The sequence below is a fragment of the Centroberyx affinis genome, unplaced genomic scaffold (assembly GCF_046629955.1).
Source record: "Centroberyx affinis isolate AG114_WGS23_722 - 3 ecotype Tasmania unplaced genomic scaffold, CSIRO-AGI_Caff_v1 ptg003260l_1, whole genome shotgun sequence".
Taxonomy (NCBI): Eukaryota; Metazoa; Chordata; class Actinopteri; order Beryciformes; family Berycidae; genus Centroberyx; species Centroberyx affinis.
In genome coordinates, this window is record NW_027281283.1 from 73,592 (window position 1) to 95,000 (window position 21,409).

At 45.6% G+C, this 21,409-nt stretch overlaps 1 protein-coding gene across 1 annotated transcript in view; it reads right to left on the minus strand.

Moving 5' to 3' along the window:
* The window catches only part of LOC139660241 (receptor-type tyrosine-protein phosphatase S-like), a gene marked incomplete at its 3' end in the record, with an annotated part of 100,770 nt that overhangs the window by 72,720 nt on the left and 6,641 nt on the right, over window positions 1-21,409 (minus strand). The window contains exons 2-4 of the mRNA XM_071538337.1: window positions 13,239-13,427; window positions 9,793-9,801; window positions 3,764-3,781 (exon numbers count right to left, since the gene is read on the minus strand). Of these exons, the coding sequence (XP_071394438.1) occupies window positions 3,764-3,781; window positions 9,793-9,801; window positions 13,239-13,427 (216 nt within the window). The remainder of the gene's footprint in view (window positions 1-3,763; window positions 3,782-9,792; window positions 9,802-13,238; window positions 13,428-21,409) is intronic.

The window sequence follows — 21,409 nt, forward strand, 5'->3', positions numbered from 1 at the left end:
AGGTGCACGCCGGCCGGAAAGTGCAGGAAAAAAAAAAGTCGATAAAGAACTCCAGGTTTGCAGCACACTTAATGACTCACAGGCTGAATTGTTGAGAAGATTTTTTACTTGTGTGTTCTTTAAAAATGGAGTCGGGCCCGGTGAGTAAAGCGAGTGTCCTCAAACCTGCAGCTTTTATAATCACACAAAAGGAGAAGACGGCCACTGTGGACAAGTGGCAGCCAAGTCTGGACCTGCTGTCCTCTCTCTCTCTCTCTCTCTCTCTCTCTCTCTCTATCTCTCTCTCTCTCTCCCCCTCTCTCTGTCCTGGCTGTCAGTCGGGCACGCTCTGCCGCCACCCCAAGGTCATTATAATGTGATGGCGCCAGCATGAGGCCCCGCGTGTGACGCCGTTGTTGTCAGCGCCCATCTGGTGGCTTGTAACGCTCCCGTGAAATCGGTAATGAAGCAGGTAGGGAGTCCGGTTGCCTTCCTACCTGCCGCCTACCTCTGGGCCGCGCCTGGCCGGCCTTGCGTGGCAGCAATGTTAATGGCGTTTTTTTGTTTTTTTTCACATTTTGAGCATTTAGCTCCGGCTCTTACACAGAGTGACTTGCGATGACTGAGCAGGGAGGCGTTCGGCGTCTCGTCCAAGGACACTGCCAGCTGGGAAAATGTGGGTGGGGTGGGGGGAAGTGAGTGAGTCACGCTCTGCCCTCCTACAGCAGCGACTGTCGGGGAGCTCTTGGGCAAGGCAGTCGACCCCCCCCCCCCCCGTCTGATGCTGAACAGCTGCCGACAGGAGGAGACTGTGGCTGGACTGGGCAGCTTCCAAATGTGAATGTGTGGAACTGTGCGAATGTGAAGCAGGGGCTCAGTGATCAGCCGACTTGTTCTGGATAACCCATTACACCCTGAGTTTGCCCTTAATTTTCCCCTCAAGCAGATTCAAAGTTATAAAAAATACTTTTTGCATACTGTATGACAATGTTATATACATATACATTTTATAAGTAAAAAGCAGATATAGGAGCGCTACTGATGGGTTCTGTAGAATAAGAGGCTGCTCTGTGGTCTATGGGCAAAAAACTCGAAAAAAACATAAAGTAAAGACCAAGGCAACTCCTCTTTAAAGTATCAAAAGGCAAAAGACTTTATTACATCATAGAAGCATTAAAAAACACCCACATGTTTCGGCCATAGGGCCTTCATCAAGGTGTCAAAAAGACACACTTTTTGTATTTTGCCTTTTGATACTTTAAAGAGGAGTTGCCTTGATCTTTACTTCATGTTTTTTATCAATGTTACATGCATATTCTGTATCTGCTCGTTCCCGTGCTTCACTGAAGCTATATCATGCTTATATTGGGTGAAATATTCAAACCAAAGATGCTGCACCATTACATCAAATACAAAAATCCAGATATCTTGTGCATCATTTTATACACATTTTCCTGTAATTGATCCTGACATATTTGGTATCTTTGGACACCTTGGGATCTTGACTACAACTTAAAATAAAGTTCTGTGGGTTTGAACAAGGTTTGGCTGTGAAACATGTGTTTGTACTGATGGTGCCGCATGAGGGACCTTATAAGGTAGAAAAGAATAAATAAAGGTTATAAAAAATATAAATATATATATCAATGGATACATAAACCTGTGATCTTCCTGTTATGGATGGAACATTTCGATGTGACATTGCACCTGCTGGCACTGGCAAATCCTAGAAGTGCCAAATGAATGACTTTGGGAAAGCTGTTGGTTGCGGTTCACCTGTTGTGAAATTATGGCTTGGAGGGGGGTTCGGAGGTTGGTGTGTGTGTGTGTGTGTGTGTGTGTGCGCTGTCATCTTTAAAACAGGTGGTCTAATACCATTAACCCCCCCCCCCCCACCTCCTTACATTCTCCCCAGTTCCCACCCTCCTTCTCTTTGATATGCTCTCCTCTGCTGTGCAAACAAACCATTTGTGTCCTTGTAAAACACCTTGATCTCGATTGCCCTCCTCAACCCCCCCCCCACGCCCCCCACCTTCCATGCTATCTGCTATCTCTCCACACACACACACACACACACACACACACACACAAGCACCATACACTCCACTCGCCGTGTCGCGATCCACATGTGCATTTCCGCAGCGGGCGGGGGGGGAGAAATCGCCTTTGCGGGTCGCTAATCTCATTATGCAAATGCAGAGTTCATAAGTCACGCTCGCTTTTGTTCACCGCGTTATGATTTATGAGACTTTCTTATTCAAACATTACAGACGCAGGGAGGGCCGGGGCATGAGCGGGGGCGGGGGGGGGGGCTTTGCGGGAAGCAACGCTCGAGGGGTCTGAATTTACTGGAAAAAACCCAATCTTCATGAATACGCTTTACGACATGCTACTGAGTGGAGACTCTTGTCACGTATGGCATGTATGAAATGGTTTAGGATGGAAGACCTTAATCGTACAGCAGGACCTCTCTTGTCAGAATGAATCGCCTCCTTAGCTGGAACAAAACTCTAATCGTAAAAACCAAAAGCGCTCATCCCATCCCCGTGAATATGAGGACATATTCACAGCGAACCGGGGTGTTCACTTACCTGCTCAGCCTGTGGAACAAAAGCCATTTTACAACAAACACACTGAATCAATTGGGAAAAAAAGGCTTCGGCGACAAAGCCCGGTGGATAATTACACTTTGGTGAGAAACGTGTGTAACCGAGACTGTCCAGGGAAATGAAGAAGTGAGGGGAGAGGAAGAATTATTTGAACAAAAGCTTTCATACAATTCACCGCTGCTTTACCTCAGCCTCGTTCCCTCCCCAGCCTTGATATCCTCACGTTCGCCTCCTAACAGTATAACAACTGTTTTGGTACGGTACAGAAATTCATTCCTATAAAGCCGTTTTTTTTTTTTTTTGATAGACGGCCGTTGCACGTGGCAGCCGCCCCGGCTTATTCTTCTTCCGCTGCCGCGTGCCGCAGAGCAACAGGGAGGGAGGGGATGAAATCAAATCTAATTTATGCCGCCGTCTTCTCCGACATTCCAGGAGCATCTCCCGCCAGGAATCATGAAAGCGAGGGAGGGGGGGGGGGGGGGCATTAACATACATAATGTGGCCATCACGCCGGTGGCGAACTGAAGAGGAGGATATCAAGGCTGAGAGGGGGTGGGGGGTTGGTAAGAGTGAGTCGAACAGTTTACACAGTATTCATTAGCCTAGCCGGATCAACAAAGAACACCACCCCACCCCCCTTGCAACCCCCCCGTCCCCGAGCACCCCCCTCTGTCCCCCCCATGTCCAAACAATTTAAATGTCAGAGACGCAGAAGCAAACACAAACCGCCTCGTAACATCCCGCTCCATCCTTCCACCCCCCCCCCCCCCCCCCAATCCTCTACCATAAACCAACCAGCAGCACAATTTCAATTGCTCAGTAATTTCTTGACATTGATGGGGACGAGGGGGGGGGGGGGGGGGTACGAACACAGAACGCCCACACAGGTTGAAGAATTTCACGCCAACGATGAAATGCAACGTGGGAGGGAGAAGCACATACAAACACGCTCACAGAACACACAACAGAGAGATGAGATGTTCACGTTAGTGGAAATAGAAAAAGGTATAGGTTTTTTTTTTTAATTTTAAAACGGGAAAGCCCACTTGATTTTCTCTCCCCTATTTAGCCAGCTGGGTGGAGTTAAGGGGTGGTTATGTCTGGTTATGTGTTAATGTTAAAAGTCTGGTTGTTTTTTTTTTTTTTGTTGTTATTGTGATGGTTAAACGTCTTACCTCGGATCGGGGTACCCTCTGGAGGAGATACAGAAACGAAGACACAACATCAGTTTAGTTCAAGGTTAATGTTAGTAGTAGTTAGAGGAGTTATTTGGGTTGGAGGATGGGTCACTGGAATTAGATTATCAAACCACTGACTGAGTTCTTATAGGACTCTCAGAAAAAAGCGGGCTTATTTGTAGAGAAAAAAAACAAAAAAAAAAACAGGACCTCTCGCTGCTGGTCTCACAAAGGAATGGGGAGCTTTGTATGGCTGACACACTCCATTGCCTTATCTCTATTTCTCTTTTTCCCCTCCCTCCTCTCCTTAGACATATTAAGGGAGGAAACACAATGCTTTGTCGGCGGAGCTGAGGAGACACGGGGTCTTGGCGCGTGTTTTATCACGGCTGCAACCGGGGTTGATAAGGCAGGGCTGGAGAGGATTGGCCTTAAGTTGATGTGGATTGCTCCAGTGGCATAAGCCTTTTCCCAACCAATTGACCTCGAATGGGGGGGGTCAGTAAAACGGTTAGGGGCGCCACTCTACTATACTGGGTATCAGCGCGGCTGCGGAGCAGACTTGCTGAGGGAAAAATGGAGTCTGGACTGAACTACAGGCTGTAGCTTCAGGCAACCATGAGCTAAATGAAACAGACTGAAGTTCTTATTTATCCTATGAGTCGTAAACCTGTTTAACTGTGACAGATAGACTCTTCACCTCATGCCCCCCCCCCCCCCCACCACCTCTCTTTCTCCTTCTCTCTCTCATTCAATCTCCTGCTCTTTCCATTGTTTCATTTCACTGCATCTTGTATGTTTCTGTATTCTTTGTTTATCGTGAGTCTACATTATGTTACATGTCTGACTGCAAGCCAAATTTCCCATTAGGGACAATAAAATGTTGAGCTGACCCAGCCAGGGGCTTGTGTTGCTTCTTGAAAGGAGCCCGAATTCCTGCTCTGACGTACAACGCATCCCTTATAGGCAGGGCTTTGGTGTGGGGAAGGGAGCCAGCTTAACTCCCACCCCCTCTGCCAAGCATTTAACTGTCCTTCTGCTCTTGGCTTTCTGTCTCTGCCGTTATTTTCTAACCGTTTCCTCCTTTTCTTTGCCTCTGCTTACTTTATCTTTCCCTCCAGTCCCGGCTGCCTGTCCCTCACTCTCCCCCTCCCTGTCTCAGTCTTTTCTCTCGGTCCCTCCCTCTTGTTGCCTCTCTCTCTCCCTGTGTCTCTCCCTCTCTAAATTGAAGGATGACTCACGGCAAACTGACAGCGCAGTGCCCCCGGCCGCCCCTCGAGAGCGCCAGCAGGGCGGCGCCAGCCCAGAAGAGCTGCCCTACTTAGCACAGAGGGCCTGCAGGCACACAGCGCGGGGTCAAGGGTACACACCGCCTGTTAAGCCCAACACTGCAGCCCCGGCCCCCCTTTGAGTGTGTGTTTGTGTGTGTGTGAGAGAAGTTTGTGTATGCGCATGTGCCAGCCACGACTACCAACTAGCTGAACTAACAAAACAAAAGTACGTCTCTCGGCTGAAAAAAAAACGACACAAAAAAGAAACCGAGAGAGCCCGGTGTTTAAGATGTAAAGTGGCGCCGGCAATTTCCAAATCCCATCCAGTGCATTGGGGGAGTGGGTGGGTGGGCGGGTGGGTGGGGGGGGATTAGATTTACAATGACTTCTGGTCAGATTGTTGTTGCCGCTCTGCATACAGAGGCGTCCTTTGTGATACCAGCAGCGAGGAGGCAATCACTGAGTTTGAAGTTCTGCCTGGTTCTCAGTTCACCCAGGTTTATTCATTTCCTTTTTGTTTTTCGGAGTTGCTGTGCACTGTGCTGCATCGTGCTCATGTATAAATCTTCACAGTACGCCAGTGAGCAGTAAATGTCAAGGAAAGTCTGCAGTCGTTGCCTTTAACCATACTGTAAACTTATAGCTGAGAATATCTTTCTTTGCTACAAATGTACAAATTCTATGATGAAAGCGGAAAATGTATTTCAGATTGTGTGAAACATTTCTGAGACAATGTCATTTGCAAAAGCATTTTGTCGTTGACGATCATGCCTTATCCGTGTGATTTCCCTGCTCTCTACACAGATGTGATTTCCCTGCTCTGTGAAAAGGATTATTATCATAATTCAGTAGCCATACGCAGCAGCGCACAGTATGTACACAGTTATGACAGCTTAAGTGCAGGGTCACTGAAAAACCAGGCAAAACAACAGGGACAAGTTTTTTTCATTTTTTCCAACCATTTCCGAGAGCATATAATCAGAGGTAATCACAAGACAAAGGAGAACAGGTTTCTGGGAAGGTTACGTTGTTAAAGAGTTAGAGTTTGATTAGGGGCTGCAGGAAGCTGTTGGTTTATTTTGCTTTAGTTGAGTTGGAACTTTAGGCGTTAGGGAGTTAAGGGGTTACTAATTAAAGGTTAGATTAGGTTAGGTGAGGTGAGGTTAAGGTTCGAGTTAGGTTAAGGTTAGGGTTAGGGTTAGGTTAAGGTTAATAAAGCAGGTTTGTAAAGGGGAAGGCGGTCACATGTGGACCTCGACAAGGACTGGGTGACAAAAGAGGGGCTGAAAAAGAGAGGGAGAGTGAATAGAGGGATGAGGGATAAAGAGGTAGAGGTAGTTCAGTTCAAAGGCATTGGTTCCAGAAAACATATGACGAAACAAAAGAAAATAAATAAGGAGGAAAGCGGGGACAAGGTGTGTGTTCAAAAACAAGGTGTGTGCGTGTGAGGAGGTAAAGATCTGAGAAAATGAACCACGGATCTGACCGGTTTATCCAGGTCGGGGACTACTAGCTGTATATGTGATTCAATTACAATGTGCAAATCCACCTGTATTATTGGCACGCAACCTCACGGCCATAAGCTCCCCATCTAAGCTCCGGTCAGCCAGCGGTTGATCAGCTTAGGGTGACAATGACCTAAATATACCTCGACAGACCGATGACCTCGTCGCATTATCGAATCCGGCATTATTTTCTCTACATAACTCCCGCAGCTGTTTCGGTAAAGAACCCTCTGAATATATTAAAAAAAAAAAATATGATTGAAGGATGTAGTCTGGCCAGAGGCAATCTGGCGAGAGTTGGTGCCCATCTGGGTGCGAGGCGGGCGGGGATTGCGTGATTGGCCGGGTGTCAGGGTCTGACCTCCCGCCGCAGGACGACTGGCTGACCTTCTCATCGCCATAGAGACCCGTCGGGGATCCTGGTGGCGTCTCAGCGGGTTCTCGGGGGAAAACCTGGCTGTCGTCGCCACATCTGCAGAGGCGCTGGCCCCTCCCCTCCCCGCCTAGAGGCTTTGATGTCGACGAATGCGCGAGAGCTCGTCCACATTTTGGATTTAGTGCAATTGAATTGAGCATGGTTCAAACTGGAATGCGCATACATCTGTGTGTGTGTGTGTGTGTGTGTGCAAGGGCGCCATGCAGCCAGTATCTTAGGTTGGGATATTGTATTCAGGTCAAGATTTTAAACCTTTACATAAAGAAAGACCTTAATCTTTATGAATATGCACTCGTCCCCACGCGCTCACCGTCCCTCTCTGGCCTCTGGTTAATCCGTTCTGGCTGACAAGGCCAGCGAGGGCCTGGGGTCTGGAGCCATGGGGACCGGGGGAGAAATGTCAGGCTCCCTCCACACCTCTGGAGGAGCTCCTCGGGGGCTGCGCACGCAAATATCACAGCCCCGCCAGCACAGCATGGTCTGGCACATAAGCAACCAGTCAGCCAGCTAGTCAGCTATCCAGAAAGCCAAAGCTGGATGCTCCACCCTCCAGTGGATAAATCCAAATGTGTTTCTCTTAGATGCTGTGCCTTCTTCTGTTTTAGGGATTTCGGAGCAGTGGGTTAGTGCAAGGCAAAACCACATGGAGTGAGCGTCACGTGAGACAGGTGGGGGGGATTTATCTACAGGAGCTGGAGGCTGAGAGGTTGAACTCAAGTTCGCTACCTCACCTCCCCTCCTCCCCAGCCTCTTCCCAGAACTCTCTCTATTTCCTCGCCATCCACGTGAGAGGACCCATCAATCCCAGAATCCCCCCTGAGGCCTGAGAGCGTGCCTGGAGCAACAAAAGAAAACAGGTAGCCCCCCAGAAATTGTCAACAGCAATCCGATCGAAGAAACCGCAAAAAAAAGGCCAAAAAATAAGAGCAGAAGAAAAATGCCTATTCAGGATGTTAAACAGTCACAAGAACCTTTCTATTTTTCTCTCTTTGGCTTTTTAGAAATGCATTTCTCCATGCAGGGGTGTTAAGAACAGTGCACACACACACACACACACGCAAACGCTGGGTAGGTGCCCAGACATCACCGACTGATATATATCTGGCTCAGAAACCAAAAACTAATGAATGCCTGTGCCTCAAACACCATGCATAGGACAATAAAAACTTGAAAATAAAAACATCACAGCCAAACCTGTACACAGGCTTGAATTCTAAAATGTAATTTCTCTTTCCTTTCAAGAGGAAAAAAACGAAAAGTATTGAAATGTTTTCTTCTATCTTTTGTTGCGCTTGAAGCATGTCACTTTTTTGGAAAGGGGGAGATTAGAGATGGCTCCCGGAGCTGCCGAGGACATGAGATGATGGCAGCTGAGAGGGCCAGGAGAGCGCAGGCCTTTTTCTCATCAGCATAAATTCTTCCCGGCTGCTGAATGAGCTTTCCAGCGAGAGGTCTTCAGCAGAAAACCAAGCCCCCAAAGCTAACATTACCTTAAGAGAGCCTTGGTATTGGAACAAGGGAAGGTAATTTCCCTCTCTGTCCTCCTACACACACATATACCTTGAACTGTAAGTAGCTTAAACAGCCTGGGTGTATTTGTGCAAGCAGTTCAAAAAGAAGTCAGGAGGAGTACAAAATGTGGCCAAATGTAACTATCACTTGAGCCCCTCACCTTCTGGGACGGGCCACAGAGCCTCAGCTAGAGATCTGTAAGCCGGTGGGGATGTGGGCCAACTTGGCAGGAGAGAAAAACGCTCTCCTGAGAAAATATTTGGCCAAGGCCGGCGGGTCGGGCCGGCCGCAGCGTGGGATCGCAGGGTTCAGCCGCACAGGCGCTCTGCTGCGCCCCTCACCTGGAAACAACTCAAGATTCTTTCAACCCCTATCACCACTCGCTGCACTTTCCAAGGGTTTCTTCTTTTTTTTTTTTTTGGGATGGGAAAGTTGTTATTGTGAAACCTGGGTTCAACTGTTTGCGTCTCGAGCACAGGAACAGCCTCTCGTGTGTAATCGCCGGGGCAAAGGTTTGCCTCTGCCCAAAGCCTCAGGAGTTTTTTTATAGTCCCAAACTGTTTGCTAGAAACCTCAAAATAGGCCACGACTGCACAGGAATAATTGTCTTGGATTCAAACAGAGACCAATTATTTCCTCAAAGCCCGCTGTCTCGCAACACTAACAGCAGAGAGAAAGGATTGGACGTGACGGGGGGGGGGGGGGGGGGGCAGCCTAAAGCTTGGAAAATATGGTCAGGGACAACGAATGAAGCAACAACTAACGCCAAAGCACCTTTGAGCAAGGTACTTAACCCCCAGATATTGCAGTGGAGCTGCTTAATGGCACCCAGTGGAAGACTGCGGTTGGACTGGGCAGTTCCCAGGTGTGAATGTTGCTGAAAAAGAGTGGACGTTTCCAGCAAATCTTCCCTTGGTAAATAAGGATTATAAAAAAATAAAATAAAAAACAGCGCTGCTTATAGGTGGACAGTGAGATGCACAACAACCTCCCCACCCCATGCAGCTACGCGTCCTTGATTCACCTCTCTGCTCGAAGTTTCTGTGCGTGTGTGTGTGTGTGTGTGTGTGTGTGTGTGTGTGTGGAGGGATAAAGTTGGCATTAGTAGGAGTACAGAGGACAAAAAATAAAAGTTAAGGAGACGGAGAAACAGAAGAGGAGAGGGAAGAAGTGGAGGAGGACGAGGAGGAGGAGGAGGGTGTGGGGGTGAGCAGGGGAGGCATGCATTTTGGAAAGTAGTTTAAATATGCCATCTGCTTCAAGGAGAGTGGGTGGGCTCGCTGGGCTTAGCAAGACACTTACCAAAGGTTTCTGAAAATGACAAAGGAACAGGAAAGTAAACAGAAAAAAAAGGGGGGGGAAGAACAGAATAGTTCATTTTAGGGTGAGGTCGAAAGTTGCTGAGAGAAAGAGAGTGCCACCCAAGAGTGGAGGAACCACAGTTTAGTTGGGTCTTTTTTTTCCCCGGCTCAGTGTTTTAACAGTTTTCATAAACATCAGGCACAGTGCAAGCAGCAGTGAAGATATTTTCAACTCACAAGAGTAACCGCTTGTTTAACATAAATTCTATATTGGACTTAAATAGAGAGGCACAGTTATCATCAAGTCTGAAGCGTTTAGGTTTTTCTTACAACTGTTTTTCTAAGTCAAATTCACTGATTTATGTGTCAACTGGAAAATGTTATAGACAAAATAGCTGACGTTAGTTAAGGTTAAAGAAATTAGTCTTATTTTTCCAGTATTTTATTTGCCGGTTTGTTTCCAGTTAGAGCTTGTGTTGCAGGAGGCCAAATGGAGAGTGTTGAAGACTCTGCGATGTGCGCTGAGACACATCAGAGTTTCAGACACAGACAAATACACACAAAACACATAGAGAGAGAGAGACAGAGACAGAGAGAAAAACAGCAATCTGTTCAGTGAGACAAGACCCACAAACACGCTTGAAGACATTGTGAAACAGGTAAAGACAGGTGATGCAGACAGAGGGAAGACACCAGGGCAGGAAGCTGACTTTCTTTCCCCACCAGCCACAGTGGCTCCTACTCTCAAAATCCATCAGCCACTTCCACCATTTCACCAGCCGACTAGAATTTCAAAACAGAGCTGGCCCTCGAAAATGATCATTGGTAACCTGCCAAAGTGGCTGATGGAGTTGACAAGCTTACCGGCAGCAGCCAGAATGCACCAGCACTGGGCTGGTGGCTGGTGGCTGGTGGCTGGTGGCTGGTGGTGATTTCCCACCCTGGTAAACACAAACACCAGAAGACTCACTCCATCACGAATATGATCCAAGTCATTGGGCCCATCTAACCGACAGTTTTAATAGCCTTCATCCATTTTCTAAACTGTCCAACCCAGTGGAGCATAACTGCAAAAGTTTATTATTTTTGCATATTATCAGTTAGGGCTGAATGATACTACAATATGACCCAAGAACTGCAATACCAAATACCAAGTACCAAGTATCAGCTGGGTTACTGACATGGACAGCAGATTGTGCTGGGAGAATTACCCAAAATCGTATTTATATACGACAAGAATAGGTAATATGCATTTATTTTATTTTATATTGTTATTCATTTATTTAACAGGGACCTTGCGCAACATGGTAGTTGTGCCAGATTTAATTTACATCTGTGGTCCCTGGGAATTAAACAATTGTATATGAAATTGTATATGAAGTTGTCACAAAAGACAACTTCATATACAATCCTTGTAGGAGAACAGTTGATTCCATACAAACATTCAGTGATCACATTGGTTTGTCTGCATGTTTTAAGTGTTGCTTTAAAAATACTAAAGCGTGTGCATTGTCTAATATATAATAATGACAAGATAAACTTATCAAAGATATCTTGCAGTTTGTTTTTCATGACTGCTCAAAACACTGAATGTTAAATACTTTTCAGTAATCTTTGGTGTGGTATCATGATACTACTTGGTATTGTGATAGTGAGTCTGGTGCAGCATCCAAGGGTAAAACTGTAATATCATGACAACCCTATTACGGATGTTTGCCTGTGACACTTAATCAATGAGGTACAGTGAGCGTAACCTGTTGAGGTTAAGGCAGAAGAGCTAGCCGGCTGTGTGAGAGGACGAGCGTGGGGGTGAAAGCATTAGCATAAGAAACCCCAAGCTCTCTTCCTGAGAATCCCCTACGGTGGCTGTGTGTCCTCAAACTAAAGTCAAAGCGCTGGCTGGCAGCCTTCTCCCTCCAAAGCACTCCAGGACGGCCTGATATCCCCGCAGGGAGGCGTCTGTCCACTAACAACCGACAAACGCTGCACTCACAAAGTTGTACGACATCATCCCACAGAGAGCGTTAACACTCATGCTTATTTTTGACAGTAGGGTTTTTTTTCCTCCCTAAGATGTAGTTTGATATTTAGAGCTTCGATGCGCTAACTACTTCAAAGCCAAAGGTCTGCCTCAAAACTAGAGTGCATCAGGAAGTCAGCCAGGAAACGTTTTTAATATTCAGAGGTCTTAGGGAGCTGCAGGCTTGCTGTACCTGGCTAGGAATAAGAAATGACGTGACAGATTGATTGTTTTAGTGTCCAGGTCACGAGGGCCACAACTGGAGCAAGAACTCAATGGCAGCAGACTCTTTATTTAGTGGTGTCTACCCTGATTTACGTTTGCAGCAGCAAATCAAATAGGAGTCATTGGATTTTTCTGATGGTGACAAATCATCGACCTAAAATATCTACCCCTTATTGCCCGGGGCCACTCCAGGGCCTGCACTTAATTAGCTATATAATTAGACTTTGCTTTACTGGGTCTCTCGATGGAGTTTAATCAATGGAAACAAGACAACACATCCACCACAGTGTTGTGGTGGTGGAATGTGGACCTCGCTCTCATTCCCTACTCTGACTTCTGGGACGTAGTAAATCATCAGACGCTGGCCTCAATCAGTGCTGCTACACTCTTAAAAATGACGCGTTATTTTCGACACATCGGTGTGTTTAGCACTCCTCTCTTACATGATCGTTCTAGGGTTACAGGATATTGTCAGAGGACTGCCGCTATGACCCTTGACCTCCTTACTGTTACTTTTTTGTCACATTGGTGATCTAGGAATTTAAAATTACTCTCCTGCTGCGCTCATTGTAAGTCACTTGTAGTCCTTGTATATGAGTTAAATGCTTTGAATGTAGATTTAATGTGTTTAGTTTGGGTCAACGCACATTTGTGTTACATTTCAACTTCATTTGAAGGATTGCATGCTCTTCTATGGGTTGAGAAATTTCTTCAATCTCTTGGATAATTAATATAATCCCATTGGATAATGTAAAAAATGCATTGTCGTCAAACTAGAAACAAGGCTGTTTTTCCTCCTGAAAAGTTGACATTTTGGAGATACAAGGTTTTCACCCGATGTGTTGTGTTAATGTGTATCAGTTGACGTGTTGTGTTAACAGTAACACCATTTTGTGTGTTCTCAAACTAGACACGGGTTGAAAATAACTGATGAATAACTTATATAACATCTGTAAACAGTCTTTGGTCCAAATCAGCCCACCAGGTGTTGCTTCTCAATCACACTTTTCACACATAAGCTAACACTATGGAACAGAAGAAACTGGGCACTGCTGCCACATTAGATAAAGTAAAGCACAAGAAACAACCGTGTTAACTATCTTGGTCACAACTGCCGGAAGCCTCCTGTGAAGTGAGACAAAGTGTTAAGTTAGCAAGAAGGAAAAAAGGCTACAAACAAACAAACGCTTGGCCTTCCTTACCTGAGCGCAGCTGTTTGATTCGCCCATTACTTGCGTTGGGGTCAATGGGCAGGAAGTCTTTGAACCAGGTGATTTCTGGGTCGGGGTTTCCGCTGGCGGCGCAGAGCATGGTGGCTGTCCGGGTGCGCTCCACCACTTTGAGCTGAGGGCCCATGTCGATGTTAGGGAAGCCCGCCGGGAGCAGGTCCTCTGTGGAGAGAACAGGGTAAAGGAGGCATAAGTCATCCGGTTTGCAATGACCTGACTGGTTTATCTAACCAGTGTCCATTAGATAGAGGAGGTGTCATTTAAAAGAAAATTACACCCTCCAATACTCTTTCATCGTTATATATCATTATAGAGATGTTCAATGCATTCCAGGAGTTATTTTGTGATATTTTTTGTTGTAAACACTCTCCCTCAATCTGCCTAAAAAAGTATGATAAAAGCACTATAAAATTACCGTAATTTCTCTTGTACTATCAGTCATTTTGTCAGAGTTGGTGTCACCCCAAATAGTGGTTATCTCATTTTGGAACAAAAACTGAAAAAACAATGATATCTGCCTTTTATCAAATAATAAAATAAATAATACATTTTATTTGTAGAGCGCTTTTCAGGGTACTCAAAGACACTTTACATAAGTTAAAAAAAATCATACCTTATTATCTTATTATCATACCTTTTTCACATACTCTTTGGCTAGGAGCCCTTTTTTTATATATATATTTTGGCTGTCTCCATGTGTAAGACTACAGTAGGCTGGGTGTGACATTTCAGAACAATTGGTAATTGTGTGCTGTGGGTTTCTGTCTCTGTAGCTGTAGCTGTAGCATTAAGATCCACAGATAATGCTCTGATCATATGAGGTGTGAGGTACAATGGGGACTCTTTCCCTTATAACCACCTACTTACATTTAAAAACACAAAACAAGGCTAAATTCTAACGCCTCCGTACAGTGAAATGTATTGAAAACAACAAAAAAACACTCCTCTTAATACTTTACAAATGGCCTTATTCCAGTATATTAATTTTTATGTATTAACCCATGGAAAACTAATATAAGAACACAATAATCATACTCAAATGCAATAAAACTGCGGTAAAATTTTGGGCAGTAGGAAGCTGGTTGCACTAATTATGTGTACTTACAATAATTTTCCATGGATTAATACACAGGTTAATACAATATACTGGAATAAGGCCCTTGTAAAGTAAAGTGTTACCATAAGCTGTGCAAATCATCCAATCACATTCCCAAATCCCCTCAAAAGTGTCAAATGGTTTACCAGAGGTTTACCAGAGAGCCTAAAAAAAACATTGGTAGTCGACGCTTTACTTAATCTCATCCGATATTCTAATCCCAATTTACTTTCAGTTGACAGACACCTTGGGAGGATGAGATTACAGCCTGCCATGTAGACAGGTAAATAAACAAACCGATAGAGGAGATTAGGCATGGATAGACATATAAACTGCATTTCATTGAGAATCTGGCTGACCAGGTAACTCACAGGTTAGGTTTCCATCAACAACCATGTGTCCTTTTGAAGTGTCCTAAAGCAAGACATTGAACGCCTTTTCACTCATGCTCATTGTAAATTGCTCTGGATAAGACCGTTAGCTAAATGGCCAAAATGCAAATGCAGTATCAGAAAGGGAGACAATGGAGTGAAGAGGAAGACCCAGAGAACAAAGACCTGGTAATCCAGCGATTTGTGCTTCCAAATTCCTCATTTTCAGTCAAATTTACTGCGCTCAAGTCAAACTGAGGTTGCCGGCCGCTCTGCAAAACCACCGCCCAGCTGAAGGATGCACTCTCAGTAGTATGTGTACCAAGTCTCACATCTCTACAACTAATGGGACAACGGGGATGAACCTTAGACTTTGGGACCTTACTATAGCGCCCCCTATTGGCCAACCGGTGCCATTTTTTGTTTCTGTGTCACAGATGACCTGAACTATCTATACGCCAAAATGGGCAAAAAGTTATCAATGTATGGATGAGTTATTGGGCAAAATACAGGGAAAAAAATATAATAGTAATTCCAGCAATTACAATAGGGTTCCCTGCTTTGCAGTGGAACCTTAATCAGACCATCATCCACTTATGTATGCTGACAGCACTGCACTTAAAGGGTTATAATCAGGCTGTTATTTAAGGCCATTTCATCTGTCATTATTGCTACACTCATACAAGAGCCATCATACTAGCCAATGCTTGTATAATTTAAATAAACAGTGTGGAACCCCTGGGGCTAATAATCATGCGCGATTGAGCAATTCGCCACCGTCGAGCGAGGATGGTCTAGTTTGCTCGACACCCTTTGTTCTCCGTGCCCAGACTCCCCGCTCTCGGACGTTTTCTCAAGACGAAGCGTCCCCGGGTCGTAACGCCTGACCCCTGCCCCGCCGGGAGCCGGAGCGGTGACTCACTCCCGGCTGATGCGAGCCCAGGAGGCGAACTCCCCCGAGCTGTAATGCGCATCAGACGCCCCAGAGGCCGCGTCGCCTGCCGGAGCCGATTGACTGAGTGAGATGCCGGCCGGTGGCACTGCAGAGGTCGCTCCTCATCCGAAGAGCCGGTGACCTCATGCCAGCTGTGCAGACATCACGGCGGCCTCGGCGACGCCCAGGGAGCGCTAAATTGAGGGAAATTAGGGCAGTGAGTTGAGTCACTGTCGACAGCCTCTAAAAGCAGGGTCTGTCTGTCTGTCTGCGTTTAATGGACGGAGAGGAGAGGACTATTCCATATTCCATTTTTCATTGCAAAAGAATAAAAGAGTGAGCTCCGAAATCACTACGGTCTGAATGAATCAAGTGATGTTTGTTTATTTCTTAATTTTCTACACTGCTTAGGCAATATTGTCAATTAAGTATTTCGAATTGTAAAAAAGGCAAAAAGACAGTAGGAATTATAGAATGATAAATAATATTGGTAATGTATTAGCCCTAAAAATTGTGATTCTTGTCTTTTTCTTTACTGCTTTTTTTTAAACTATAACTTTCTGTTTGTTTTCTGCTTTGTGGGATGGAGTGGCGGGAGGTGGGGAGTTGATATATGTGCATTTTCAAATATTTAATTTTGTACAATAAAAGACATAAACAGCAGGAGAAAGGAAAGGAAAGACAGGGGGCCTCAAAACTCGGGCCAGACGGGTTACCTCCAACGAAGGCTGACATCAGCAGAGACCTATGAATATTTTAACGCTTGGTTCAAAGAAGCAGAGGCGTTTACGCTGTTTTAGGCTCCGCGGTGTATCTTCTGCATCGATTATTAACCACCGCCCCTGTATAATCTCTTTGTATCTAGTTCCGCCCGAAGAGGAAACCAACGGCAAGCCTACACTTCACTTTGGAAAGCTGAGGACAGGACAGAGCGATGTGCTCTCACCTACCCCAGTTTCTGTGTGGCATCAATGATCTATGTAGAAGACGCCTTAAAAGGTTCCCTACCCTCGTAGCCCTCTGGCTACCTCTGTCTGCTGGAGAAGGATCTGTGTGTTTTGTGCGAGGGGAACGTCTGGCCAGCTCTCTGGACGCTCCATCCGATGCGTTTGATGTTCTCGAGGCCTATCTGTGCTTCACATCGCATTAACTCTGCCTCCACGGTGTGGAAATGGTAGATTGTAGCCTCCACAGTAACGAAGCTGAAAACATACACTGAGTAGCTGGATTTGAGGCTAATGAAACTGGGCGAGCGACAGAGGGGATCTGCCTGGGGAGAGCGGGAGGGCGGCGAGAGGTGGGCGAGGGAACAAACGAACCTAAACAGCGGCAAACAAGACGCAGGGACGGTGGAGTCCTGCAGAGATTGTGCTATCGTTCCAGCTGCTCCGGCCTGATACAGCAGCGGCAGCCTTTCATGGCGAGTAAAACGCGAGTAAACGCCACGTGTGTCGGTTACTCGCTTCCCCAGGAATAGAGTCTGATAGCATCTCCCCCCCCCGCCCCCCCGAAGCTTACAGGCTCTGTCGATAAAAGCGGCCATGCAAAAATAAATAGATCACTCATCGAGGGAGTGTTAGTTCAGGGTTAGCCGGCCTCGGTGTGAGGGGGAGAGGCTGATAGCATCCCAGAGTTCCCCAAGGGCCGGTCCCCCCCCCCCGCAACGGCCCGGCGACCGCGTTTCTATGATGCATGCTGCTGTTTCTCTGAGATGACGAATCTTCACAGGCCAAATGGAATCGGAGCGTGTGCGCAAACTAATCGGTCAATGGGCGACAGCGGCGTTTATTTCGCTGGGAGGGGCCTTCATCACTCGGACCGACACTCATCACGCTGCTGAGCTTTATCTGTAGCTAGGAGACACATGCTGCGGTTACGCCCTGCAGTGGATTCAACAGTTCAAGCTGACTTTTTAATGTTTTTTTTATCTCACATGCACAAATGAGTCAGTTACTTTTCTTCTGTGTGTTGTTTCATCGTTGTATCGTGTCACTGTTTTCATCGCTTTGCTTTGATGTTTTATCACTGTGCACATAAGGTAAAACAAATCTTTCCAAAGGGGGGCATCTGTGATGATTTGAATATGAATGGTGCTGCTGCTCTCTCCCAGGTTTGGGTGTAAAATGAGGAGGGAGAAATTAAAGTCTTCTTAGAGAGTGCCAAGATATTATATCAGATCAAGAGTAGAATCAGGAAGGACAGGGGAGAAGAAAATTAAAGAAAAACTTATGGGTTCACTCACAATGTGCATCTAAAAGTGGGAGTATTTGTTGTGTTCTTTTATCTTTCTATTTTACTTGATTTTATTCTTTTATCTGTCTTTTATCTGCCTTCTCTTGATGTAAAGCACTTTGAGCTGCATGTTGTGTATGAAAGGTGCTATAAAAATAAAGGTTATTATTATTATTATTATTATTATTATTATTATTATGGCTTATGTTAAATACTTATCTGTGATTTGATGACAAGATACATACATAAGATCCTAATTTTTAGCGATGTACCGTACTTCTAAATAAAGTCAGTTATTTCAAATTGCACTCAAGCTTTATAAGTAGACAAACATAGCCCCCTCCTTTTCCTGTTTTATGCCAAATGTGCTGCCAAACAACCCTCATCCATCAAAAATCAGGTACATTTGTTTCAACAGGCAAGGTGGGGGGGCATAAAAGTGAATCATACTCTTCCCAGCATGCAATCCAGGTGCCCCCACATCAATCCACCTCCCTCTTTGGGCCGCTTTGTTTTATCAAAGTGTTCCAAAAGCCATTTTTGATGTGTCCCATTGATTCAGAAATTGGTCAGAGCCCGGCAATTACTCGTTGGCATATGCCGAGGATTGGCATCTGGGCAGCTTAGCTTGGTCCTCCCCACTGCTGTGATCTACTTAGGCAGCAGTGACAATGGCCGTGCAAAGACACTGCCGAGACCGATCTGCTGCTGTCGGACGAATAAACAGCATTCATCTGCAAATGATACATGTTTTGGGAGTGAAGAATGCATTTTCTCACTGACAAGCATGTGCTCTTGAAAGCATAAAATCGGTTTTGGAGAGGTTTCAAAGATGGATTCAATGAAATGTGTTCAACATATACTTTAATTACAAGGTAAACTTTCAAGCTACGTAAGGAGAACTGCGATGGAAGACATAAAGTATGTAACGTCCACTCCATACAGCTGGCTTTGTGCGGCATGACTCCAACGCTGAGCCTCCTGCAGTTGACCTTCTAAGTTGTTTTTTTTTGGTCATTCTCTTTGGATTTTTTCATGTCGGCTTTATCCCAGCATGAGTGCCGTCATTATCCGTAATTGTCTTTAATTTCGCTCCGCCGTTTAATGTCATTACACAAGTGACAGGTGCAAAGCCTTTAATCACCCTCCGGTTAGCTTAGCCGCCGCACGGCTCTTAATCTGCCGACTCATGCCTGCTGTTGTGTTCCGCTTTCTATCCTGCTAACTGTGGCCCACTTAAAAAAAGGTCCACCCTCTACTCGCATTTGACTCTCCTGACTAATCCCATTTCCACTGATTCACTGCTATCAAATTATCTCTCATTTTGGCTAATCTAGGCCTGGTACAGACACAACTGTTAGAAGAAAAGTCCTGCAGCTCAACAAAAAGGGCTGTAGAGCTAACATATGCCATTTGGTGGATGCAGCGAAGCACATGTTTTCTGATGAGTGCTCATGGTGGGGATGGAACCTCCAGCCAGTGCTACTGCCATGCTATACCAGCAGCCACTATATACAGCACCACCATAACACTGCATGTGCCATTTGATGATGACACATTTGTCAAGTGCACCTCACAGTACCATGAACTGAACTGTCAACTCTGGCTCTACACATTCAGCTACACAGGGAACGGAACCCGCAACTAGGGCTGCAACTTTTATGCAACGACTATCGATTAATCTACCGATGATTTTTTCGATTAATCATTTAGTCTATAAAACGTCAAAAATAACGACAATGCCCATGACAAGTTCCCAGAGCCCAAAGTGATTCTTCAAATTTCTTAGTCTGACCAGCAGCCAAAAAAAAACGCAAAGTATTCATTTCATAATGATATGAAACAGAGAAAAGCAGCAAATCGTAACATTTGTGAAGCTGTAACCAGCCAACGTTTGGTGTTTTTACTGATAAATGACTAAAACGATAAATCTAAATTATAATCGATTAATTTTCTGTCGATCAACTAATCGTTTCAGCACTACCTGCAACCTTGGTAGTGCTAGTGTCATGCTATTGAGCTACACAGGGCCATGATAACATAACACATGTTTTTTGATGGACACTTTTATGAAATGCAGCTTACAGCATGAGGAATGCAACACGTAACCCAGGGAATTGAACCCCTAACCCTGGCGTGGTTAGTGCCTTGCTCTGCCTAAAGGATGTTACACATGTCTCTTTTTTCCCCCAGAATGCCTTGAAGCCAGTTTGGACCAGGGGTTGGTTGGGCTATGATGTGGTGTCAACCCCTGACACAGTGGCTTCAAAGCCAGTTGGACTGAGCCATCAATTATCATACAGAGTGGATGGAGCTGGAGAGACAGAGAGAGAGAGAGAGACAGAGAGAGACAGAAAGAGAGAGAGAGAGAGAGAGAGAGAGAGAGAGAGAGAGAGAGAACCTGACTGGCTGGGACTGCGGCAAATGCCATGGGGTGCTCCGCCGTCCCCCGCACCTATTACTCATATTATTATTTTCACTTACCGAAATGATTTAATTTCATCAGCAGTGTAATCAGGTTAACTGATTACCCAGCGCCACGGCACAGAGACGGGGGCTTTAAGCAAGGCTGTGCATTAATACCAAAGAGGGACCGCCGGGAGAGAGGGGGAGAAAGAGAGTAGGAGAGGGAGAGGGAGAGAGGGAGAGAAAATGAGACAGAGAGAGAGTAGGAGAGGGAGAGAGAGATTAGGAGAGGGAGAGTAGGAGAGGGAGAGAGAGTAGGAGAGGGAGAAGGAGAGAGAGGGAGAGAGAGTAGGAGAGGGAGAGAGAGGTAGAGGGAGATAAACAGAGGGAGAGAAACAGGGGGAGAGGGAGAGTGTGGAAGGGAAGGAGAGAGAGAAAGAATGATAGACAGAGTAAAAGAGGGTGAATAGGGATGGGACACACACACAAACACACACACACACACACACACACGTAAATAGTGTGTGGTCTGAATAAATAGATGTTTAACTAATGGGCAGACCCAGCTGTTTGGACTCTGGATATGGTCAGGTTCATTTGCTCTGCTCCCAGACCACAGAGAGAGAGAGAGAGAGAGAGAGAGAGAGTGAGAGAGAGAGAGAGAGAGAGAGAGAGAGAGTAAGTGAGAGGTGTTTGTGAGACAGAGAGATAGAGAGAAACAGAGAGAGAGAGAGGGTTATAGAGCGAGTATTAGAGTGTTCTGGGGTAGAATTGGGGCACGATGAAAAGTGTCCTTATAGTGGTTATATACAGTATATATCTATAGTGGTGAGAGAGAGGTATTCTACTGGGAGAAAACTGCAGGCTACAGCTGACGGCCCAATATGTGACAGCATGCCATCACCTCCGAAACACCTGAATCAAACCCTGCCAGCACTGCTTTACAGTTTCATTTCTCTCCCTGCTTCACTACATCTATCTTATTGTTGTGATCTTATAATCATTTACTGTTGTTGGTATTGTTAGCAATTATTATTATTGTTCCTGTTTTGATGTACTGTATCTAAATGCTTTAGAGATCGAGAGAGAGAGAGAGAGAGAGAGA